The following is a 25,064-nucleotide window of genomic DNA, read 5'->3' on the forward strand; positions in this document are numbered from 1 at the left end:
CTGCTCTTGAAGCATTTCTAGATGATTCCATCTCCAGACGTGTCTCACCCTTGGCTTATGTGCCCTGTGCAGTGAATGCCTGCTGACAGCTCCTGGCCTGGTGCTGGTGCTTACCTGGGAAAACCTCCGGCCTTTTCCCAGATCTGCCAGCTCTCAGGATGGCTGAAGTCCCTGAGAAAAAAGGTTTTAGGGGATGTCCCCCTGCTTGGCCTGTCCCTACTCAGCCCAAACTGTCTTGCACCCACGGGTTATTATGCTGAGACTCGGGTGCTTTATTCCCACCGGAGCTGGGCTGGACCCAGGGAGCTCCGTGTCCCAGGCTGCTTCGTTAGCAGCCAGGTACGCTGCTCCCGCTTCCCAGCGGACGGGACGGCTCCGGGGAGTCTCCATCGGTGCGAATTGTTGCTGGGTCAGCCCCTGGAGCTGAACCAGACTTGGGACTTGGTGGTGGGGACGGGAGGTGGGTGCCCTCCCCGGCTGGCCGTGATGCCCCGGCCCTCTGCCCTGCGCCCCTCGCTCCCAGCTGCGTGGAGGAAGGAGCTGTTGCTGCCAGCGCCCTGCTTTTGGGGCTGGGGGCAGGGACGACACCCTGCAAAGGGTCTTCTGGCCCGGCAGGGACAGTTTTGGGTGGAGGTGATGATGGGAAACAGGTTGGAAGGCGGGATGGCAGCCTCCTGCAGATGGGGACCAAGCGCTGTTCGGGCTCCGTGCGGCTCATTTCCCATCTGACGTCCATCCTACAAACGTCCTGGGCTGCTTGTTTCCCTTCTCTGTCCAGAGCCTCCTTGCAGCAGGAATAACCGCGGGGGAGCGGGGGGATCGGTGGCGGAAGAGAGCGCGTGGTGCGGCAGGAGGCGTGAAGGTGAGTGTGCCGCCTGCGGGAAATGGGCTGGGAAACGGGAGAAGGCAGAAGGGACGAGGGGGCTTATGGAGCCGGATTCTTCTCCTCTCCACCCCTTGAAAGCCAAGGATTGTGTGCTGGGATTAACGCAGCCATGGCGGGACCCTGGGGGAAAGCCTCAAGCCCTGGCTTAGAAAATGCTGATTTTTTTTTTTTGAAACGCAGGGGGCAGCCGCCCTCGGCTTCTCCGCAGGGTCCCCAGCCCCAGCGATGCTTTTAAGCCGGGGCTGGCAGGGCCTGTGCTGCGCGGATCCCTTCCCGGGCGCAGGCAGCTCGTCCCGCGGGGTCTGAATTTGGGATGCAGAGGATGGAGCTGCTCTGCCAGCGCGTGGTTGTGGTTCTCCAGCACCGCGGCAGAGCCACGGCCAGCGGGATTTCTCAGGTGGCTTTTTCCTTTCTGCTTCTCTTTGGGGCCATGATGCCACATTCAGAGGCTGCAAGTGGGACCCCCGAGACCCCACGGTGCCGGGGCCGTGTCTGGGCGCTGCGAGGTCTCCTTGAGCCCCGTTTTTGGAAGGAGCAGAGGCGGGGGTTGAACTTTCCAGCAGCCCGTCCCTCCCCGTGAGCTGCCCTCGGCGCTCCCACTGGAAAAGGGAGGGCAGAAAAGGGGTGCAGGAGGAGAGGGGGGAGCTGGTGACACCCACACACAGCTCTTGAGAGGGACCCGAACCTTCCCACTGCTGGAGACCGCCAAGGCCGGACAGCCCCGCCGACCCGCACTCACCCACAGGCTGGCTGTCATGTTTCGCTGCCTTTATTAGACTGCGGATAGCACACTTTTCTTATTTTTTTTTTTTTTTTTTTTTTTTTCTTCTTCAAAAATCAATGCAGCTGAGGGGAGCGGGTTTGCAGCAGCAGCGAGGCGAGGGAGGCCGGGGAGGATGAGGACAGTGGTTTGAGATATCCCGACCCCTGTCAGCTGTCAGAGTGAACCGATCTGGGCTCCAACAGCGAGAGCGGGCTGGGGCGCTGGCGTCACTGGTTTGGTTCTTTTTTTCTTTTTTTCTTTTTTTTTTTTTCTTTTTTTTTAATCTAGCTGTGGGTTTTATTTGTAATTCTTGAATTTGTTTCATATCGATGGGGATAAAATCTTGCCTCCAAGGGCGATGCTTGGCAACTGTGCCTCTCCCCATTCCATCGGCGGTTGCCTGGTGCTGCCCAACGCAAAGGTGAGCTGCTGCTTGTCCCCTGGCCTCAGGGTCACCCAAAGGGACTGTGTGTGTTCCCCCTAAATCCCTGCTTATACAGTCCTGGGTCGGCTGCCAGAAAGGGTCCCTGGTCCCCAGGGAGATCTACCCTTGTCCCCAGGTGATTTCTTCCCCTTCCCAAAATTCAGAGTGAAACTCGAGATGCTCTATGTCCCTCCCACAGTGACTGCTGCTTGGCTGGGGAAACCGAGATATTCCCAGAGTTCTTCCCAGCCCAGTTCCCAGGGGAGGTTGCACCATTTCTCCAGCTTGGCCAAGCCCTGGGGGGCGCGAGGCTGGAAAGGGGGTGAAAATCCAGCAAAGGTTTTCATCCCCCTTAACTGTGAACATAACCTGTCTCAGGCACCCCTGGGGTTGCCTCTCATGTCAGCACCTGCTCTGGTGTTGGCGCCTCCCCCTAAAAAAGTTGTTAAAAAGCAGCTCTGCGGTGGGCTTCACCTGGCCCAGCTGGGGCTGCAAAAATATTCAGCCACCTCCCCCCAGATAATTCCCCTTGCTCCAAAAAACAAGTGTTTCTGCAGCCAGCTCCCTGCAGAGCGGGGCTGGGGCACTGTGCCCTCCCGCCTGCCCACGGCCCAGGCAGCTCCCCAGGCCCTTTGCAGATGGGAATCGAATGCTGTGGGGTCTTGGCGGGGGGGGGTTGGGGGGTCTCTGAAGCACGTGGGGGTTATTTAATGCAAAAGCTGGAACTGGGAGGGGCTCTGGGGTGGGTTTGGGGCTGGATCTGTGTCCCCAGGGGGTAGGGGGCTGAGCAGGCTGGTTTCAGTAGGCTGAGGGTGGCTCATGGCAGGCACCAAGCGGGGGGGCGAGATAAACTGGGCTGGGGAGGCAAAGGGGGCCGTGTCAAGGGGCTGCGACCCGGCTTGGGGGGGGGCACATCCTGCAGGAGGAGGGCAGGGCGCTGCTAAAACCAGCACGGCATCCACATGAAGGAGCCGAGGGCAGCGCCAGTGGCAGCCCCCGCCAGCAGCCCCAAGGCCATCTGGTCCCCGGAGACCCGGTAGGGATCCTCGCGCACGATGACATGGGTCACCCCAGGAGCTGCAAGGCAAGAAGGGGGGTGAGCGGGGGGAGGTGACGAGGGGCTGCCATCCTCCTGGCACCCCCCCGCTGCCAGCAGCACCCCCAAGGGGTGGGATGGAGAGGGACCCCAGCTTTGGCTGTCACCCGCATCCCCTGTGTAGCCATGGCTTCTTCCGCCGTCCCCTCCCCAGCCCCACCTTGAATGTGCCACCATGCACCGAGTTGGCCAGGGCTCAGCCCCGCGGCTCCGGGAGCCAGGCATCCATCCCCAGACCGCAAAACCATCCCTCAGGGGCTCCGTGTGCCAAGGGGGGCAGCCCACCCCCCCACCCCCCCCACCCCGGCCAAATTAAGTATCCCCCAGCTGGTAATAAGTCAAAGCATCAAACGAACATTGGGGAGGGATGGGGTGGATCAGGATGCGGCCACTGCCCCCGTGCTACCAACTGGGGCCACCCACCTCCATACTGGTGGCCGTAGTGACCGGAGCTGATGTAGGCGGTCTGGTGGGAGTCGAGGGGCACCGTCTGGTAGTAGTCGTCGTCGTAGGGGTCGTAGACGTGCACCTGGGAGCGGCAGGAGCATGGCGTGAGGCTGGTGTGCAGAGCGGGGCTGCACGCATGCGGTGGAGCCACAGCCCAGCCGGTGGGGCCGTGCTGGAGCGACACCGCAGTTTCCCCGTGTGTGGTGGGGGCCTGAATCCTGGGGCTCCCCTGCGCTGCTGAGAGGGGGGCCCGGAGCATCCAAAATGCCAGGGGCAGCCTCTGCTCAGGCACCTGCATTGCTTGGCTGCGCGTAGGTCACCCTGACTGCCCCTGTCACCTGAACTCTGCCCTATCACCTTACCATGTCCCTGTCATCTTGTGTCCCCGTAACCCTATGTGTTGCCCCCATCACCTTAACCTTGGCGCCATTCCCCTTAACCATTTCCCAGTCACCTTAAATTTTGTCCTTGTCACCTTGGCTGTGTCTTGTCACCTTAACTCTGCCCCATCACCTTAACTCTGTCCCCATTTCCCTAACTGCATCCCTGCCACCTCAGCTGTGTCCTGTCACCTTAACTGTCACCATCCCCCTTAACCGTGTCCTGTCACCTTAACTCTGCCCCCATCACCTGAGCTGTGTCCCCTGTCACAGTAACTGTGTCCCCATCACCGTGCCTCTGCCAGTCACCTCTGCACAGGGTCACCCTTGACTGCCACCTTCTCTTGGTGGCACCATGAGCAGGCTGCTGTGTCACTAACGTTTCTTCACCCTCTCTGGCTCCAGGGGCTTTCCTCTCTGTGCCCGATGGGCACAGGGTCTCAGGGGCCACCCCGTGCTCAGCATCAGCCCTGGTGGGGGGCGCCGGGGGTTGGTGTCACCCCCACCCTGCCCAAAGCCCGTGCCTGGATGGTGCCCCTGCTTGGGGGGATGGAGCCTCACCGGGGTGGATTTAGCCTCCAGCACAGCCATCTTCCAAGCGCTGCAAACAAAACAGAGGGACCCGTTTTTGGGGGGTGCTGGGGGCCAGTAATTGCTTGGCACACACAGCCCCCCAACCCCCCCGGTGACCTGGATGAGGCCGTGGCACTGGCGTGAATCTTAATTCCCTGTTAGCCCAGCACTGGGCTAACAGGTGGGGATGGGAAGGTGCCAGGAGGTACCCTGCGCCGCAGGGGTGGGCACAGGGGCTACATGCTGTCCCTGGGAATGGCCCCGGCTAAAACAATTTGCTGCTGGCAGGAAAGTTATATCTAAACTGGGGGGAAAAGGGGGTAGCGGATGAATTTTCACACCACTAGGGTCAAGCTCGGTTGATCAAGCTTGACTTGGCCCAGCTGAATGATCCCTCTGTCTAAGATCAGCTGACGGTTTCCCACTTCTTTTTTAATAGATGTCTTAAACTTTTATTTAAAAGTTCAGGTTTTATAAAAATAAAATTCTTAATTGTTACAGAAATAAATAGAAGGGGAGTAGTGCTAGAAGTGGGTGTTTCTTCCTGCCTGGCATGGCCTTAAGCCAGTAGGGACTTCATTTTCACGCTATTCATTGCCAAATACTGATTAAAACCCTTCCCCAGTGATCCTCGGTCAGCCCAAGGGGCGATTTCTCATCCATGAGGGAAACCCACCCTGCAGGAGGCCAACTGTTTAAAAATCGCTGCATTTGGCTTGGAATTACTCAGCAGGAAACCCGAGTCTCCACCTGCACCTATCGCCCCGCAAGCAAACATGGGTGTTTGAGAAACAGAGGGGCTTGTGTGGGATTTTAGCCACAGGTGGGACGCAGGGCAAGTGGGACAGGGCTCTCGCGTGGCCAAGGCCCTTTCCAGGCTCGGATAATTCGGATGAAAAAGCTGCTGAGGGGATTTCAGTGCTGCCGCAGTGGGATTTCAGCTTACATGGCATCATCCTCGCTCTCGGCGCACAGTGTCGTCTTGGAGCCGTCCCGCAGCACGACAGTCAGCAAGCAGTCACGGCTCTTCCCCTCGGGTGGCTGCACATCTGGAAATGGGAGGGACAGGATCCAGCCTCAGCAAAAGAGGTGCCCCAGAGACCCTTCCCATCTGTCCACAGACCCTCTCAGGGAGAGGGTCAGCCTCCAAATTACCACCAGCACAAGCAGCCCCCACCATGTGCTGCTAATGGGTGCGATGGTTAAAAAACTGGGACGCTGTGCTCACGATTTGCGTTTAATTTTGGCTCAGTCTCAAATTGTGAGACCCAGTCGGGATCTCAAAGGTTAAAAGCCAACACAAGCAAAGAGCTGGCAAGCAGAAACTTCCACCCCCACGGTAGAAAGTGGAAGGGCAGAAAATCGCCGATCAGGCCACCAGGCCGAGCTATGTTTGCTTTAATTTGCCAGCTTGCAGCAGGCACCCACGTTTTGTAGAAACGTGAGATGCTGCTGGAGCTAGATCATGAGCTTGAGCAAGAACAAAATCTTAAACCCAAAAGGCTCATGTATCTTCCCCCCCTTCTCGACGCTCGGCAGGACCCTCCAGTGCGCACGAACCTTTGGGTTTGTGCTCCCACCGCGGCATCCCAGCTTCACCACCACCGCTCGCAGCCCAAGAAAGGCGCATTGTGCGGTGGCCGTGGGCTGCCGGGGCCACACCAAGCTCCTGCTTTGTTCTCCTTGTTTGTGCGAGACTGCAAGGGATGAGTCAGGGCTGTGGGATTGTGTTTTGAACAAGCACAAACCAGGAGGAGAGTTTCTCCTCCTTTCCCTGTGGAAAAGCAACAGAAGATGCAATGTGCACCTCATGGGGGACGGCCTGGCTGGCTGGGAGCTAGAAAGGGGTGAATTCGCTTGGGTTATTTTTGGGGTACCTTAGACGTGCACAAGCAGAACATCATTTTAAAGGGTTACGGCTACGCGGAGAGCCCGGCGCGGGTTGGGGTTGGGGACATGGGGCTTGAGGACGTGGCACTTTGCTCACCTCTGCACTCACGGCCAGTCCTCACGTCCCGGCAGCTGTATTTGACGTGGATCCGGCCATCCATGTCACGCTGCGTCTCGTCGTGGTAGTAAACCAAGCTGCCATCCAGGTAGAGGACAAACCAGTTTCTCTTCCAGCGGCGCAGGATGGAGCCTGTTGGGATGGGGAGGAGGTAGAGGACCCCGGGAAGCCCACGGGGACATGCCCAGCATGCTCACGAGACCCAATGCCACCCCCCAAATTTGCAGCCAGATCCCACTGCCCCTTGCAAGAACCGCTGCGTCCTGCAGGGCACCTGTGCCTGGCACGGGATCCAGGGCAGCATGACCAGGTGGCTTTAAATTAAGAAGGGCTGCCAAAAAAGCCATCAGGGCATGTTGCTGCTGCCCCGCCGTGCGTGTGGGACCAGATCCAGTCCCGGACATGGAGCCACGCATCTGTTTTCATGGCAGACGTTCCCTTTCTCCTCTTACATAAATCTGTGAGCGGCTGAGCCGTGATTTCCTCTCCACCATGGATTAACTGCCCAGGTTGGGGCCCATCCCCCCAACGCCTCCTCCTGGCATCCTGTAGCCAAAATCTCTCCAGGTTTATTTTTGGGGGGACTTCCAACCTGGAAAGCTCGGGGGTCACACTTACTCTGCCGCCAAAGCCAACCACTCTTCACCAGCGCCATGGCTGCGGGAGGGTTTTCCGGACCTGCTGGCGTGGGAAAAATAATGGAGTTAAAATAGGAGCTCCCACCTCGCCTGCGGCTTCTCCCCCAGGTTCCCACCTCCCTGCAGCTCCAGGGAGTGAAGTCGGTTGGACATTCACCCTTGTTGCCCCTTTTTTTATAGGGGGGATGAGCCACGCACATGGGTTAATCGGGGTTAGACAGACGTGGGATTTCATCATCTGGGAAACATGGCAAAGGCAGGGAGGAGGAACACCAGCCACCTTTCTTTCTGCCTTTAATCTCATTGGGATTTAGGGATTATCATCCCATGGAGGTAAATTGAGAAATCCGGGCCACGTATGAAAACAGGCAGTAACTCCCCACAGCCCCAGTAACTTTCCATGGCAGACGGCAGCCACACTTATTTTCTGTGCCTGGATGGAAATGAGTCCTTAATAAGGCCATGAAGTCATCGCTCCCCAGGTCCCCAGGCAAAGCCAACACCCCAGGGCCAGGCAGGAGTGGTGCCACAGCCCCTCCTTCCACCCCTCAGCCATGGACCCCAGCGCCCCAGTGATGGGGACTCAGCACCCCAGGATGGTTTCCAGGACCACCTGGTTGCATCCCCCCCTGGTCCAGGGGCAGGCCAAGGCAGACACCCCCCCCAGCACCTCTGTGCCTCAGTACCTATGGTACCCAGTGCCTGGATCTCCAGGTATCCACATTCCCCCTGGAGTCCAAGGCCCCGCTGTCTGCATCCCCCTGGTACCCACATCTCCCTGAAATCACAGCCCCTGGGTCCCTACGGCCCTTGGCACCCTTCCCCTCCCATACCCTCACCCCCCTGGCACCCTCCCCTACCCTGGTGCCCCATCCCTCAGTACTCACAGCTCCGTGGCACCTTTATCCCCCTGTATTTGCAGCCCCCTGGTACCCATATTTGGTGCCCTCGTCCCCCATCCCCTGGTGCCCCCATCCCCTGGCATCTCCCCGTAGCCGTATTTTGGGGTGCTCCCTTTCTGCATCCTTCTGGTACCCACATCCTTCAGTACTGGCATCCCCTGGGACCCCGGCTCTCCACAACCCCCGTCTCTGCTACCCCCATCCCCGGTACCCCATCCCCCGGGGGTCGCGCCTCCCCCCAGCCCGGAGCCCCCCGGAGCCGCCCCGCGCCCCCCTCACCGGGCGGAGGCGGCGCGGCGGGTCCCCGTCGCTGCCCGTTGCTGCCCGTTGCTGCCCGCCCGCGCTGCCCGCCGGGAGCTGTAGGCAGGTACCGGCAGGGGCGGGCGGGGCCGCGCCGGCGGCTCCGGGCGCTCGGAGCATCCTGGAAGTACCGGCCCGGCGGAAAATGTCACCTTTTAGCGATTCATCCCCCCCAAACGCCGCTGCCCGCTGCCTGCGCGGCCGCGGGGCTGGTGCCGCCGGCGGTGCCCGTGGTTGCTTCAGCCGTGACCCACCGAGGAGGGATCCACCACCTCCAAGCCCCACTTTCTCCCCAGAGCTCCCCTTTTCCTCCGGAGACGGAGCAGCCGCACGGTCGGGAGAGGCTGGGCGATCGAGGGGTTCCGGAGTGGGACAACAGGGACCGTACGTACGTAACCCGTGCGCTGGTGGCAGCAGTGTGGGTGCCCTCGGGATGGCTCAGCCCAAGCGGGAGCCACAAAGCTATGCCTAGGGCAGCGAGGGGTGCCCCGGGGTCTCCTGCCTCACACAGAGGTGAGACCGGAGCTGGGCACTGGCCCATGAGATGCTTGGGGGATGCAGGACCCTCCTCCAATGCTGGGAATGGGTCTGAGGCGTTTAGTATCACAACAGGATCTTGCTGGAGCCAGCGCCAGGGGCATACCACTGGCAGGAGCATAAACTGGGAGCAACCCCAATTTTAAGTACCTAAGTGCTCGTCTAACTTGAATTTCCGAGTGGAGCAAATTATCCTCTGGGTTAAAATCGAGGTCTGACTTGGCTCCTGCTGGAGTTCAGAGCAAAACTATCCTCAGCTCTGGAGACAGGCAGGCATGAGTCACAGGTGCCCAAAGGCTGCAGGGTTGGAAAAACTGCTGGACATCGTTGTTGCTGCACATTACTGGACCCCTTCACCCTGCTCAAGACAGCTGAGGCTTTGCAAACCTGTTGGGAAAAGAAAAAAATAAGGAGGTTAGGAGTGAAGGAGAGCCTGGGATGCATCCCTGTGCCCAGCCAGCAGCTGGCAAAGGCACGGTCCCCGGCCCCCAGGCAGGTTTGGAAAGTGCAGACTGGGGAACTGCAGGGAACCCCACTTATCCACTCCTTCCCTAAAAGAAGGAATGGCTATATATTTTATATCTCTCTCTCCATACACATATGTAGGGCATGCCCAGGAGAATGTGCAGGCATTAGCCGTAGCAGGCAGGCAGGAATTGCGTGCGGGCAGGGATGCGTTTCCATCGAGACAAGCCTGCAGTGGCAGCCCAAGCGCCTCTTCCAAAGTCTTTTTTTGCCACCTGGGGAAGGAAACACGGCACATTTCCTGTGGCTCCCCTCGCACACTGGAAACAGGCCCAAGACAATTCAGTGAGCGCAATCCCTGGCAGCTGGCTGGCATTATGTGGCTTAAAATACAGGTCAGGTTATATATAGTTAAGGCTAGGCTGATGACAAAGGTGTTTATTAAGAATATGCCAGCCCTTAATACAAAAAACCCCGCATCTATTCCAGCAGGTTTTTCAATGCAAAACCCCTTTCCCCTTCCCTCCCTCCAGCACTGGCTTTGCTGTGGTGAACAGCAGAAGGAATTAGATTAATCCAGCAGCATGCAGATTAATTATAAAGGAGTTAAATTGCAATTACCCCATCGGCTGGGGCACGCTCGTGCAGCCTTGTGCATCCCTCCATGCTGGTTATCGGGCTGCAAAACATCCTGGTCACACTAAATATTTAGAGATGCATGCTGAGAAATCAAGGTCCAGGCCAGATACTTTGTTCTGCAATGACTTAATAAAAAAGTTCCCTTAGGAAGGGACTTGGGCTGAAATGTGGATTTATTCTGGGCCATCCACTGGTATCGGGCTGCCGCTCTATAGGTAGATGTTATGCCACACAGTTTGGTATAAATTGTTCTCCAAGCTTTTCTGCCACGTTATTGTGAGCTCTGCCACAGGACTGGAATAATTTGTCTCCTTGACAGCAAAAGGACACACCGCCAAGTGAAATAAATAGATGCTCTATTTAAAATGGCAGCAGATTTTCATGGGGTTGAAAATCTATAGCACCGCACTAATGGGTTCTGCTTGGCTGCAGCCCCTGGTCAGCTGGCAGATAAGACATCAAGTTTATTCCAAGAAGGAGAGAAGGGAAACAACAACAACAACTACAAAGAAAAAGAACAGAAATAAAGCCTCCAGGGAGCAAACATCAACACAACCCACACGTTTGTGATGGACAGGCTGAAAAGGCAGGCGTTGGAGACTGCAAACCACACGTGGTACCATTAAAAATGTCGCCAAATCGCTCTGCTTTCCACTGGGGAAGAAAATTATGCTAGCGCAGGATTTGGGGGGCTTGGTTTATTTATTTTTTGAGAACTGGGGTTTGGTGGTTGTTTTTTTCCAGTTATTTGGGGTAAGTTTGGGGCACACTGGGTGAAAACAGTGAGCTGAGGAGCCAGGAATTTATTTTCAGCTGGCAAAGCTGCGCAGGTGGAAGAAGGGAGAGGATGCAACATGGGAACAGACTTGGCTCTTGGCTCAGGGGAGCCAAATCACGGATTTCCCCTTGTTTTCCATTGCAGTTGGGTGTTGCTTAGTAGAAGAGATGGACTTTGAAACTGCCAGTTTGTCTTTTGTCCAGCTGGGCTCCATCCATGCCTCACCTGGGTGGTTGTTACAGCAAGAAGCTGCTACAGAGCACTGGCTCAGTGCTGGTGGAGATCTCCCCCATCCCAGCCAAAGCCTTGGGGTTGGGATATGAAACAAAGGATTTTTGAAACTTTTCCCATGTCTCACATGATGTAGGAAAACAGAACCTCCCCAGTGGATCTCCCCTGTCTCCTCCTGCTGTGGGGGCAGATGGGCAGAAGCTCTGGGGGTTCGGATATGCTACCCCCATGCTGGAACCCAGGTGAGGTCACCCCAACATTTGCTCTTTCTTTTACTAACACACATCTGCCGTTGGGACAAGTCAGTACCTTTCTTCCAGGGGGGATAACCCCTGCCCCCCTGGGGGCTGTTAAAGAGCCCCCAGATCCTACTGGAGGCTCCAACACTGGGCGTCACTGTGGCTGAGCATGTCCCATCAGCGCTGCCAGCATCCTCCGCCCTGCGGAAGAAACGTGCAAGGAGAAATTTTTCCTTTGACATTATTTTCACAACACCGTCCACCCCATGCCAGCATGTCCAAGGGGTGAGAAACTGAAGCAAGCAGCCTGGGGTATGATGACCCCTGCTCTGCCCCGGGGACAGCCCCATCCCAATTCCCTGATTCCCTAGGAGGGTGCTCGAGATCGATTGCTTGGGAAACAAAATTGCTGGTGTGATTCTTCACAAAAAAGCAAAATACTTCAAACAGCAATTAATGTTCTGAGGGACTGGGGAGGAGATGTGGGTGTTGGTGTCAGCCTGGGGGAAAGACCCATAGGAATTCTCTGTCTCCCAGACACCAGGACTTTCCCAAAATACTCCTTTCCCACCCTAAAACTGGGGCACTGAGCTGCTGTGATGCACCTTGCACCCACCTTGTAGCTGTGTGCACCAGCCAGTGCTGCCAATCCCTCCTAAAAGGGCAGCGATCATCCTCTGGGCCCTGGTGCGGCCACCCCTCAAGCCGTGGGGTCAGCGTTGGGCCCCTCACCCCCAGACAGACCCGGAGGGGCTGGAGCGTGTCCAGAGCCGGGCAGGGGCTGGGGAAGGGGCTGGGGGAGCTGGGGGGGGGCTCAGCCCGGAGAAAAGGGGGCTCAGGGGGGCCCTTCTGGCTCCCTACAGCTGCCTGGCAGGAGGCTGCAGCGAGGGGGGTCGGTCTCTGCTCCCAAGGAACCAGCGGCAGGACAGGAGGGAACGGCCTCCAGCCGCACCAGGGCAGGTTCAGGGTGGGCACTGGGAGAAATGTCTTCCCCGACAGGGTGGCCAAGCGCTGGCACAGGCTGCCCGGGGACAGGGTGCAGTCATCATCCCTGGAGGTGATCAGAAGACATGTGGATGTGGCGCTTGGGGACATGGTTCAGTGGTGGCCTTGGTGGCACTGGGTTAATGCTTGGACTTGATGATGTTAAAGGTCTTTTCCAACCTAAATGATGCTGGTAATTCTAAAAGGTTTAATGTCAATTTTTCACATCCATTCCTACATGAAAAATTAAAGCACTCATTTGCTTTGCTGGAGAAGGGCCCTTCCTCTCAGGGCCACAGGAGGCCAAAGCTGCTGCCTTCCCCAAATATTGCAGGAGTGGCTGCGCCCCAGAATGTGGAGCAAGGGGTTTTGCAGGGGAGAGGGGAAGTGAGGAGCAGGCTGGAGTCTGTGCCCGCTGCTGCCAGCGTTGCCGAGGGGGAGAGGGGGAGTGTGGGGGGGTTGAGGTGGGGGGCATGCAGCTGTTAGCGGGGAGGGGGGCGAGAGGTGTGAGGAGACGGGACGGGGCAAAGTCAGGCCGCGGCAGGAGGAGGAGGGCGAGGAGGCGGGGGTGCAAGGCCGGGCGCCCAGGCTCTCCCCTCCCTTCCCTCCACCGGCCTCACTGCTGGCAGCCCGCGGCCTTGCTCTCGCCGGACGGCCAGGGGAGCGTCTGCTGGGGCCGGGACCTGGCCCCCGGTGTCCCGCCGATCCCCACCTTGCACGGCCCGGTGGGGACCCCGGCTGCGGCCTGCTCCCTCCCCTCAGGCCGCGCTGACGACAGCTCCCGGCATGCCCCGCGGCTGCACTACAGCTCCCGGCATGCCTCGCGGCCGAACTACAGCTCCCGGCATGCCCCGCGACCGCGCCTCGCTGAGCCCGCCGCCGCACTACAGCTCCCGGCATGCCCCGCGGCCGGCACTACAGCTTCCAGCGTGCCCCGCGCCCACCGGGGCCCAGTCTCCCTCCCCGCCCGCCCCCGCGGACTATATTATCCAGCATGCCCCGCGGCGGCCTGCCGGCGCCGTGCCGCGGCAGGGGCGCGCGGCGCATGCTGGGAGCGGTAGTCCTCGCTTCACTGTAACGGTCCCGCTGGTGGTACTCCCCCCCCCACCCCTCACCAACCCCGCCACCCCCCCGCCCGCCGCCGCCGCCGCCCCCTCCCCCACCGGCTGGCGGCTGCGGGCAGAGGCAGGAGCCGCGGAGCAGGCAGCGGGAGGAGGGGGAGTGCGCTGCCGCCGCACCGGCAGAGGGGACGCCGCCGCCGTCGCCGCCGCCGCCGCTTGAGCAGCCGCAGGTGAGGCGGGGGCGGGAAAACCCCCTTAGGGGCGACCGGTAGTGGCGGGGGGGCTGCGGGCGCGGGTCGGTGGGTGACAGCGGCCGGGGGGGCGGCGTGAGGGGAGCGGGGAGGGGGGGTCACTGTGAGCCCCCCCGCTAGGGGACAGGCCCGGGGGCGGCGGGCGGGGGATCCTCTCCGCTTTGCGTGGCGCCCGCGGGGGCCGGGGTCGCGCGTGGGAAGAGGAGACCACCGCCCTGGGGAGGGGTTGGTCCGGCCCCCGCCACTGCCCCGTGTGTGTGTGATCCCCCCGGCGGGGTCTGCCGCCAGCCACGGGGGGCGACTGGGGTCGGGTGGGGGGCGGCCCCGCTTCCCCTCAGCGGCCGCCTGGGGGGGCCCGGCCGCCCCCCCGCCGGGTCCGAGCCAAGTTTCCCCTCCGCTCCGCGTGGGAAGGGGGGTGGGAATCGCCGGGATCACGCGTGGTTTATTTTTTTCCCTTTTCTCTCCTGCGTGCCGGTCCCCCAGCCCTGAGGGGATGTCGGGGGCTCCGGGGGTGGGGGTGCCGCCGGGGGTGGGGTGCCCGTCCCTCAGCCATGAGGGGATGCCGAGGGGGGGTGCTGATGGGGGTGCCCTTCCCTCAGCCCTGAGGGGATGCCGGGGGTGGGGGTGCCGCAGGGGTGTGGGGGGCGCCCGTCCCTCAGCCCTGAGGGGATGCCGGGGGGGTGCGGGTGGGGGGGGCTGCCCGGGGGTGCCCGTCCCCCAGCCCTGAGGGGATGCCGGGGGGGGGTGCGGGTGGCGGTGCCCGTCCCCCAGCCCTGAGGAGATGCCGGGGGGGGGGGGGGGGGGGTGCGGGTGGCGGTGCCCGTCCCCCAGCCCTGAGGGGATGTCGGAGGGGTGCTGGAGGTGCCTGTCCCCCAGCCCTGAGGGGATGCCGGGGGTGGGGGTGCCGCCCGGGGTGGGGGTGAGGTGGGGGTACGCTTCGCCGCGTACCCACGGAAAATGCCGGGAGGGGCACGTGGGGACGGCGGCGGCGGGAGCGGCGCCCGGGAACACGGAACGAGCCCGGCGGCAACTTTCTGGGATGGGGAAGGGCGAGGGGCGGCGCCCCCCGTCCCGCTCCCCTTCCCCTGCGGGGGCTCGACGTGGGCCGGGGTCGCTGAGGAGGGGGACGGCGGCGGGCAGCAGCTGTAGCTTGAGAGCCGAGAGCGCGAGGTTGTGAAACGTAAGGCGGCGTTATTTTTTTGTCCTTATAAAATAGTATATTCTATTCGTTTTTATGAAAGGGGTGATTATTTTATTATTATTTGTGATGATTGCTTGGAGACTTTGTTATGGGTATCGTGGTTTCTCAGGGCGATGAAGTCCATCACTATCGTGGGTTAATAACGCTAAAAAGGTGCTTAGCTTCAGATGCCTCATAGCAAGCAGAGGAGCCTGGAAGTATGAAAATGAAATAAATATTCGTTACCAAAAAAAGGTTTTGTACTGTGTTGGATTTTGAGGAGATTTTTTTTTTTTTTTCTTCCTCTTTTCTTTCCCCCTGCACATCATGATGAGAAGCTTTCAGGTTCTGGCTTGTATTTTCATAGACAGAATTTCATTCAAAAGGCTTTCATTTAGTGCTGAATACTGTCAAATGTAGAAAAATGAGCAGGTTGAGGTTTTTTGTTCCCCCCCCCCCCCCCCCCCCTTCTGGACAAAGGCATGTTGTTTTTAACCAGAAAGAAACTCCAAGTGATTCTATTTATGTTTTAACCAAAATATGATTTAAGATGCAGTGGTGTGTTTATTCTTGCTGTTAAATAGCGATGGAGGAAGCTAGAGCTCTTTTTCTTTTTTGAAGGAATGTGAATGATGGAAACATCTTTAGGGAAATATTTTGCTGGACTTGATTGCATCAACCACTTTATTTCGTGAAATGTTAACTGTGAAGTGGTTGTTGATTAGAACTCAAATTGAGGAGCTATGTTGAGCAATGTAAAGAAAAAGGAAATTAGTACCAGGAGGCCAAATACTTTTTTATTTTATTTTTTTCTGGTGCAGATTTTGATTTTTAATCATTTCATGGATTCTCTTGACCTTTATGGTTGAGTACATTAAAAAAACCCCAGCCAACAACCATGGCCTGAATATTTATTCCTGCTAGAGGTATGTAGTCACTAAAAGGAATGATATCAGTTAGCAGTGTATTTTTTGGATAAAATACATATTAAAACTGATTAAATTTTGTTCTGGAAGTTACAAATACCAACTTACCTAGTTGTGCATCTTAACTTTTTTTTTTTGTTTTAACCAAAATAAATGTTTACATTTTTCAGAAGGAAACTCTCTCTCCCTAATGATGAGCTTATACTGGCCTTTCATTTTAGTGTGTGCTAAGTATTTCAGATGTTACTGTTCAGAGGGGTGTGTATGTGGGCTTGTATACAATTTAGTTGATTAAAATTCCTGGCTGTTAGTAAAGACACACTTTTTTTGTAGAGGTAGATACCTAACCCTTCTCCTTTGGAACAAAGGGATGGGAAGCAAAATGACTGCATGCCATGAAGGTGTTTTGAATGTGTTCAGTAATGGGAAATATTGCTTGGAGTGAGAAGCCTGAATGGTACACCCATATTGTGTCAAAATTAATATGAAATAACTACAGGATACGGTCATTTAGGGAGAACATGTTGTAGAGATCCTTTCTGGTCTAGGTGATATTCACCTGTCAAATTCAGTGGTAAGTCTGCATTGCAGTAGGTGAGCTATTTAGAGATTTTTTTAAAACCCCTTTTTGCAGTTAAGTTTTCATACTCCTCAGTATCAGTACCCACCCGCCCCCATGGATAATGGGGAAACCCAGGAAAGAATGGTGATACTGTGCTTGGTGCTCCTGAGAACATTTCCCAGGCAAGTGAAAATGCTTCAGAGAACTATTTCTGTGAAAGGCCTTCAGTACTTCAACTGAAAGCGTAATTAATATTATAATTAAATTGAGTCTAAATTTAATTATCTGATCTGTCTAGAAGAGCTTGTGAACCTCAGTTTGGACACAGGTGCAAGCGTGGCCACTTTAGGTGTGAGAAGCGTGTATTTAATGCAGGTTAGTGTCCGCTTTTGCTAAGTTTTCAGAGACGACCACTGTGAGATTGGTGTTGATCTCCTTTTATGGGAAGTGGGACATTCGCAGCTGGGATGGAGCTCCTGGGGCACCAGGTCCTACCTACTGCAAAAGCCAGCTGCTGTGGCATAAACGAAATTCCATTTTATTTTCAACCCAGGTGTTTTTCTGCCACAGCCTGTGGTAGAGGAACGTTTCAGACCTTTATCCCCTGGTAGAGAAACCTCCACGTTTCCACCCAGGAGCTCTCTGCCGATTTCCAGCTCTCAAGCGCTTGGTAGCAGTTGATGAGGCTGTCAGAAGGGAAATACAGCTTTTATATCTTCCTTTCTGAGCTCACTCTTTCCTTCAGTTCGGATTATGATCTTCATTTGTCTTCCAGTCATGCCTTTTGGGCTTGATTGTATCTGCAGAGGCCCCTGATTTCCCTTTCCGCAGCACAAGTGCTCCGTGTACTTTCTGTTTCCTCTGTAATTCATAAAGTCTCTCCTTAAACTGCGGCATTCTTAACTGTGCGTTTGGGTCCCGAATTAGCTCCCCTCGCGCTCGCTGATGTGCAGCTGGACGGTGTTCTGCTCGACTGGCTTTTCCTCGGGTGGCTGTGGAGGGCTGAGTGCTGTCTCCTGGTGCCGTGGAGGTGCTGGGGCTGACCCTTGTCACAAGGTGAGAGGTGCGATGTCCTGCCAATCTCCTCCCAACGCTGGTACGGCAAAGAAGTATTTGAAGCGTCCCCTAGAGAACTGTGTTATTAGCCAGCGTGCTCGGGGAGGAGTGACTTTTGCATTGCTTTCAAAGTGCAAACGAGGTAATTTTTTGTACAGCATCGTCTTTGATTTATTTGCGGGTGAGATCATGTGCCTGAGAAGAAGCTGGCTGCGAGGGAGAGGTTTGTAGCTCTTCGCGTTGGTCTCATTTCTTAATGTACCGTGATCTTTCTAATCAATTAAACTCAATTTTGCTACTTAAACTCCGTAAGACATCATGTTCAGTCCATAGAAATATTTGATCCAAAATGATTGACTGGGAAAAGTGTTCTTGTTGTATTCTATGGTGATTTTTTCCATACTACGTAAATAGTATTTTTTCGCTGATTTCAAATGCAAGTCCTGTCTGATGTTACTGGATTCTTGTATGCAGTCATGCATCTCTGATAAATAGATGAATATTTTCATTCCAGTGACAATAAATAAAATCCACCTATCCATTTCTTGCCAGTTGACGGTCTTTTAACTCTTTGAATTAAGAAATATTGGCTTTTAATTTGTTGCTTTTCAGAACTGGGAATACATTTTTGAAAACTATTTCCATGTGACTCTACTACCAGTTGGTCAAATGGTTGCAGTTCTCCAGAGGTGTCTAAATTGCCTTACTTTCTTGTTCCTTCCACTGAACTGAGTCATTTGGTTCCTATTTTTGTGTTTAAAGCATTGATGTAATGAAATTTGAGAGGAAAAAGTCAGTGGCAGTGCTGTTTGTTTATGCAAATTCATGTAAACTTGATTTCTTGATGAAGTAAGGATGATGTGATCACACTATCTGCCTGCCTGCCAGTGATTCTGTATTCCCTTTGCACTTTGATTCAGATTTCAAAGGGCTCTAGACATGGAAGAACATCTAGTGTGTTGTGTGTTTTTTTTTTTTTTTTTTTTTTTTTGTAAGTTTGGAGAAAGTTGGCTGCTGGGCAGAGGGGAGAGAATAAAATGAGGGCTTCTACCTGGGGAACAGGGCTTGTAACAGTTCCCCTTATTTTTCTAGGAGATGGCATCTTGCTGGCTGATCAGGTCATGTGCAGCTGGAGCACGTGCATTCCTTTGCCAAACAGAGACAGGGGCTGCGGGAGGGAGTTTGGGAGAAGTTTTGAGCAGGGAAGAGCTTGGAAGTGTGATGTGGGTGGTGATTGATGGCCTTCATGTAAAAATCAATAGGAAGTAAGTGCTTGTTTGTCTTGCTGATTTTGGAACAGCATGTATAGGATCTATATTTCCTGTTCTGCTCTGATATATTGATGCTTTTCTCTGTTGGGTGGGTGATCTTGACATGGGATTTTATGTTTATTTTCCTTGCTGATTTGAACCGGTAGCAACAGAAGGTGTTGTGAATTTTCAATTTTTCTTTTGTTGAGAGGCAGGTGTGCTTTGTGATGGCTGGCTGAAGCAGGAATCCCAGACCTGTAATTAAGATCCCAGTCAGGGAAGATCCAGCTCCTGAGGTATATCCAGCATTTGCAGATCTTCTAAAATTTGTGGAAGCTGATGAGTATGAAGCAGCTTTGGAGAACCAGACCATTTTTTTTTTCCTCTTGGGCTCCAAACAGGAACATGAATACACAAATCTGAGTCATTTCCAGGTCTATTTTAATATATACCTTCACTCAGATATGAGCATTTTGTTATTTATCTATTTTTCTGAAATCTCTGTCTCGCTGCCTCTTGGTCTGAAAGCAGATGACAGTTTGTCATGCTTGTGTTTAAGTAAACCTTGTATTTCTTCCCTCTTTCCTGTTGTATCCGTGTAGGGAAGCAATGCTGCTGATGATATTAATGGCACAATATTTTATATTTCAAAGAATCATATAAGGAATGAGCTTCTGTTGAGGATGATGGAGATGCATTGGTTTCCTCACAGCTTGTGCGGGACTTGAATAATTTTTAAAAAGTTCCTCTGAGTTTTGTTTACTATGAATGTGCTGAAAGCCCTGAGCACTGCAAAGGAATTTCAAGTGACTGTGTGCTTTCTGGGGAGGAAAAAAATGTGAGCCTGTTGACGTTCTCCTGTAAACCATTTAGGAGATTATCACCACAGGATTTGTAAAAGCTGAAAAAATGTGTTCCTGTCCTCTGTTGGAGATGCTGTTTTGTATTTGGCTGTACTTTTCCCTGTCTTTCCTTCCTCTTCTTGGGTGTAACGATCATGTGGAAAACTGGAAGGTGGGAAAATGAAAAGTCAGAGCAGAAAAATGGAGTTTATCATAGCTTTTGTACGATAATGTTCTCAATAGGAAGATTAATGCTGGAGTGTATTTGTAGGCTGAACATTTTTGCCTTCCTTGTCTTAGCAAGGGTTAGAGATTTGGGAGGATTATTGAAGACAAGCTTAGAGTATTTTATGAGAGAAAAAGTACTAAACTGGCAAAAAAAAAGAATAGATGCCATCATGCCTGCTAGGCATGTCTAATTCCTTGATAAAATGGATTAAGATTGCAGACTGCAGCAAAAGTTAAAATAGACCATAACATCTTGGGTTCTGCAGGGTTGGGGTTTTTTTTTCGGTTTTTTGTTAAGTTCTACAGCAAATCAGAAGCAAAAAAGAAGATCTGCCTCTTTTATGGTATCAGACTCTTAGTTTATCTGCCATGAGTTAAAGCACAGTGTTCGGGCTTTTGCTTTTGTTGGTATTGGATACTCAACTCTCTAAATTTGATAATGTGTAGGTTTTATAATTTTGATGTTGGAAATACATCCTGAAGGCTAGTGAAAAGTTCTAAGCACAGGTTGCTTTTCCCCTCATTTTCCTTTCAGTTCTTTATACTTGAATTTGTAGGTGATGACAGCTTGCTTTTTTAATGGATGAGAGCATTTATGTGGTTATTCATAACAAACTCCTCAAACTCCTTGCAGTCCCAGCAGGTGAGTGAATGTTCCTGTTCTGTGGGTCGTCCTGTTCAATGCAAGATTTTGGACCTGGTGGCATTCTGTGTGCATATGTGTATACTTATTTTTTTTTACGTATGAGATGCCTTGTTGGTGTTATTGACAATACAGAGTTGGAGGTGATCTCTGGAAGACAACTTGTTTAAATATCCATAGATGGGCACTACTTGTAATAGCCTGTTCCTGGAGATACTTGGCCCTGACTGAAGGAGGTCCTCGAGCATGTTTGATCATCTTCTGCCATTTAGGTGGGCAAAGTAAGATCACTCGTTACACTCGCTGATGATTTTTCATCTAAGATCACTCATTACAGTTGCTGATGATTTTTCAGCCAAGATGAGTGTAAGTGTCTCTATGGACAGAAGGGCTCTTAAGGCCTTGTGCCCGTTGAAAAGTATTTTGAATTAAGCTTGTGAGCATTTAAAGTGCAATTACTTTGGAATAGGTCCCCATATAAACATTTATTCTGTGGTAATTTATTCTGCAAATAATTTTCTTCAGTTGCCTGTGTATGTCAGCCCTTAATGAGACATTTAATGGCTTTTGCAAAAACTATGGCATTCTGCTTATTTTTCAGATTTGATGTTGTGTAGTATAGGCAGCTAGAATAAGGTTTCCATTTGGCCTTGTGGTTGTTTGGAGGAGGAAATCGGGCTTGTCTCAACTCTTGTCCTAGAGTGACCACTGCTGTGTTCAGACTCAGGGTGGTCACTTGGCCACAAGAACAGGGTCACCTAAAGGCTTTCCCATTGCTCATCCCTGTAGTGTGAGTGTGAGGTGAAATCAATGGAAGGGAGATTTGTTAAAGTTCAAATTCGCTCTTGATTTGACTTACATTCACAACAGAATTTTTTGAAGTCTTAAAATGCTGTGCCATAAATTTGTGAAATGGTTTCTTTTTCTTTACTGTAGTATCCAAATCCTAGCTGCTGAGCTTTCCTGTAGAGCTGAGTCTTCTGAATATGGGCTGATCTCATTTGGAAGCTCAAGAAAATATTTCACTCCATAAGAATTTTTGCACTGTCTGTATGTGACATGCATGTACACAAGTTGAAGTTGTAGAGAAGATACTTGGTTGCAGTTGGCTGCTTCTGTGGTAGTAGACTTCTGTTGTGGGCTCAGTAGATATATGTGGTATCGTATCTGTTCTCATCCGAGTTTCAGCTTTTCTTGCATAATTCCTGGAGTTTGATTTTACATATGTGTGTGTTAGCATTACCATAAAGAAATAATGTCTTAAATTGCTTTAGGCTTAGTAAAATGATGTTGGAATGTTGTAGAGCAGATGGGTGTTAAGAGTTTTTGCTGGTTTGTGAATCAAAGCCCTCATTTTATGTTATGAACAACTTCTGAAGAAAAGGCATAAACCCCTGAGAGCTCTTGGCTGCTTTTGTGTTGCCATGTAGTAAAATGCCTAGCACGAATCCTGTTGTTCTGTCCATGCTACTGCGAAGGTGGTCCAAGAGATTACTCCTTTCCTTCCTGGTGCTGCTTCTGTTACGGTGACCTGCAGCTTTTCATACCATTACGGCTGCTCCTGTCCAAGATTCTTGGAAGGTCTTTGCAGTCCTTAAGCAAGATCCTTGCATGTAGATGCACTAGTTCTGTTTTCACTGTGGGAAAACAGCCTGGAGATTTCTTGCTGACCTTGCATGGCGAGGCTGGGTCAGGTGGTGTGCTGCTTCTCCCTCTGCAGAGGCCAGGAGATGGGTTTGATTTGCTTTGTATGCTATTGGGATGTGCTCAGATGCTGTGTTGGTGGCTCTCTGTATAGACTTAGAAGAGAGTTCCTAGAGCTTGAGGCTTAATTAGACTTACCTCCTTGAAACCACAGAAAAGAAGCCTAAAAGCTATTTATTTTGGGCTACTGCTTACCATCTACCAGGACAGTCAGTCTTAGTTTGAAGCTCTCAAGTCATGAAGAGTCCACCACTTCTCTTGATATATTTTCAGTAAATAATTACCCCCTTGATTAAAAAATGGAGGTCTGATTTGAATTAGTTTCCAACTATTGCTTCCAGAAGCCTTTTCTTGTCTAAACTAAGAGGTCCTTTGGTACCTAATAACTCTTCCATTTGAAGGGAACTCATAATTCCGTAACCAAATGGTCTTTCAGCTTTTATTTTGGTTAAGTTAAACATGTGGCATTGAGCTTGGAAGTGTTGGGCGGTTTCTTGCCTGGCAGTACCTCAATTTGTGTTTCAAGGTCTCTGGCTTTCACATTTTGTTTCCTAGGTGTAGCACCTTGCATTTGGTTGTATTGAAATCTACCTTGAGTGATCTTTGCAGTCCAAATGGCTGTGTATTGCTGGCCTGTCCTCTTCATTTACCATCCAGAGGACCATCCATAAATCTTGTCTGTGATCATACGTTAATTTTCAGATCTGTAGTGGACCTCTTGAATCGTACCAGGCTCTTTAGCAAGCCCAGCAGAACTCTACTACAGCTAACTTTGGTGGTGGTGATTTTCCATGGATGACTGCTTTTAGTCATCTGTCAGTTGGCCAACTCTAAATGTGTTTACTGTGCTTTGTTGACATAGCATAGTGGTAATTTTTTGATTAAGTTGTCATGTGCAACAAAAGTTTGCCTGTTACGTTGCAGCAGTTGCCACTATCAACCTGATTTTGAATCTCATTGAAGAATGAAATCAGCTTTGTTTGACAAGACCTATTTTCTGTAACACTGACTGTCATTAATTTTGTTCCTGGCCTTTTTAAGTCCAGATCAAGTCTGATTCAGTTTTCCCTTATTTTGTCCAAAGCCAATGTCTGGCTAACTGATTGAGAGTTACTTGAGTCATCTTTTTTGCCCTCTCCTGTTGTTGTGTTAGAAATGTTTGTCTTCTAGATTTTCTCCTGTGTTCCAAAAAATATTGAGAATGAACACTCAGGGGCTCAGAAATGGAGAGTCCTCAAAGAGTCTTCCACCGGTTCAACAGCCTGGACCTCTTGAGGCACCTTTCCTTACTGAAATGTGGAGCTGGGAGAGAGCTCGGGAGACTTTCCAGCTCATTCGCCTCCTTGAGGCAAGATAAAGTGTCTCTGGAGCATCCCTGACAAATATTTTTCTAATTTTTCCTTAAAATCCTCCCATATAGGAGGTACCTAGCTTCCTTAGGTAGCTGGTAGTGTGGATGCTTAACCAGTTTAGTTAAAAGCTTTTCCAATATCTTTTATCTCTGGCAAATTAAGATACATTGCTTCACTCCAGAGGACATGCAAAATAACCCATCCCTTTGTTGTCACTGATGGAGGCATGTTACGTTGTCCTTCAGTTTTCTTTCCTCTAGGCTGAATGAGATCCTTTAATCTGTTCTTGTGGGTTATATTGTTTCCAAATCTCTTCATTGTTTTTGCAGCTTTCGTCTGTACCTTGATGTGTTTACTACACATGGACTTGGTGCTCCATGGTCTTGTCAGTGTTGCATAAAATAATGGCACAATTAACAAAAAATCTGAAATGCCTTCCCCCCCCCCCAATCCGTTGTATTGTTAATTTATATTAATTTCTGTTCCAATATACCCTTTAGGTTATTTTCTCTTGTCCATCACCCTAGCTAGTTATTCTCCACCTGCACAGCAACATATGCTGCTCGTCCACTTGTTTTTATTAGGTTTCACCAGGCTATTTTGGACTAGCACAATTTGATCTTGATGCATCCATGTTGTTGCATTCTTTGCTTTATTGTGTTGTTGCTTAATAATTTTTCTAGTATCTTCCCATTGATTACAAGGGGAGTTGAATCTCTAATTTGCTTTAGAAGCTTTTCCAGACTCCACTCTGTAGCTATTTCCTTTTTGATCCCAAAAGCACTTTGTGAGTGAATGTAAGTGGATCATTTATATGCAAATTCCTTAATTTTTCCTTGCTAAGTTATATTTGTGAAAAATCAACATCTTAAGTGATGCCTATTTTCATTACAGTTGGACTCGATGGTTTTAAAGGTCCTTTCCAACCTAAATGATTCTATGAATACATTGGTATTTCATTAAGATGATGATTAAAAACTACAAATATCACACAAGTTAAAATCAATTATTTCAATCAAGAAATTTTGCAATCTTGACTTAATTGTGACACTTAGATATGTTTAAATGCAACTTTGTCCTTTTTCTTCACTGTCAAGACTTACAGTCCAGTGATTATGGCAGCTTTATTGGTTGTAATGAGGTCCAAAATAGTTACTTTGTGTTCTAAATTGTCACCTATGATTCTGGGAAACGAATCCCCTGTAGTTACTTGCTGCATGAGGTTCTGTAGCCCTCCTGTCTCCTCCATAACCCCACTTTTTCCCCACTTCCCCCTTTATGTACCTATGGAGTCACGTACCCTGCTCCCTGTCTTGGTGCTTCCTAGAACCTCCTCCTGGGCTTCACCCATTAAACCACACGAATTACTGCTGCGTTGCCCTGCACGTTCCGTTACTCTGTGGTACTGATCACTGTCGGAGAGGTGAGCGTTTTTCCCCCCTGCTCTTTGTAGTGGTGTGTTGCAGCCATCACTTCCCTTTCGTATTGGAATGCTGTTGAACTAATAGTTTTAAAGTCCAGTCACATGCTCATCACACCAGGTTTCATTTTTTTTTTTTCTTATTGCCGGTCAGGATTTTATTTGTTCCTGCTTGTTATTCAGCCTCCTTGCAGCCATATATAGCAACAGAAAATTCATTTTCTTTATGGACGCTCTTGTCTGACTTTGAACCTCATTTCCCCTTCTAAGTGTCCTTCTTTTGTGTTTAGCTTATTCCT

The 25,064-nt window shown here is 51.9% G+C and overlaps 2 protein-coding genes across 6 annotated transcripts in view; one reads left to right on the forward strand and one right to left on the reverse strand.

The window, feature by feature from the left end:
• Positions 1-1,921: 1,921 nt before the first annotated feature.
• PLEKHB1 (pleckstrin homology domain containing B1) lies at positions 1,922-8,509 on the reverse strand. 4 transcript variants are annotated; one of them, XM_040583298.1, is made up of 7 exons: positions 8,397-8,509; positions 7,196-7,258; positions 6,557-6,709; positions 5,516-5,618; positions 4,558-4,597; positions 3,593-3,698; positions 1,922-3,150 (listed from the first exon to the last, which is right to left on the reverse strand). In XM_040583298.1, the coding sequence occupies exons 2-7, from the start codon at positions 7,230-7,232 to the stop codon at positions 3,014-3,016; spliced, it is 576 nt and encodes a 191-aa protein (XP_040439232.1). In that variant the 5' UTR covers positions 7,233-7,258; positions 8,397-8,509; the 3' UTR covers positions 1,922-3,013. The 4 variants fall into 4 exon arrangements, with proteins under 4 accessions (XP_040439232.1, XP_040439233.1, XP_040439231.1 ...); XM_040583299.1 differs by having other exon boundaries at positions 7,196-7,255; positions 8,397-8,508; XM_040583297.1 differs by lacking the exon at positions 8,397-8,509 and adding an exon at positions 8,103-8,270 and having other exon boundaries at positions 7,196-7,255.
• A 4,972-nt stretch (positions 8,510-13,481) lies between these two features.
• FAM168A (family with sequence similarity 168 member A) overlaps positions 13,482-25,064 on the forward strand; it is a 224,446-nt gene continuing 212,863 nt past the window's right edge. Inside the window, exon 1 of one of the 2 annotated variants that reach the window (XM_040583314.1) lies at positions 13,482-13,581. The gene's annotated coding sequence lies outside the window, so the exon portion shown is untranslated. The remainder of the gene's footprint in view (positions 13,582-25,064) is intronic. The other variant, XM_040583312.1, reaches the window with a different exon arrangement.

This window comes from Falco naumanni, chromosome 2, assembly GCF_017639655.2.
Source record: "Falco naumanni isolate bFalNau1 chromosome 2, bFalNau1.pat, whole genome shotgun sequence".
NCBI lineage: Eukaryota > Metazoa > Chordata > Aves > Falconiformes > Falconidae > Falco > Falco naumanni.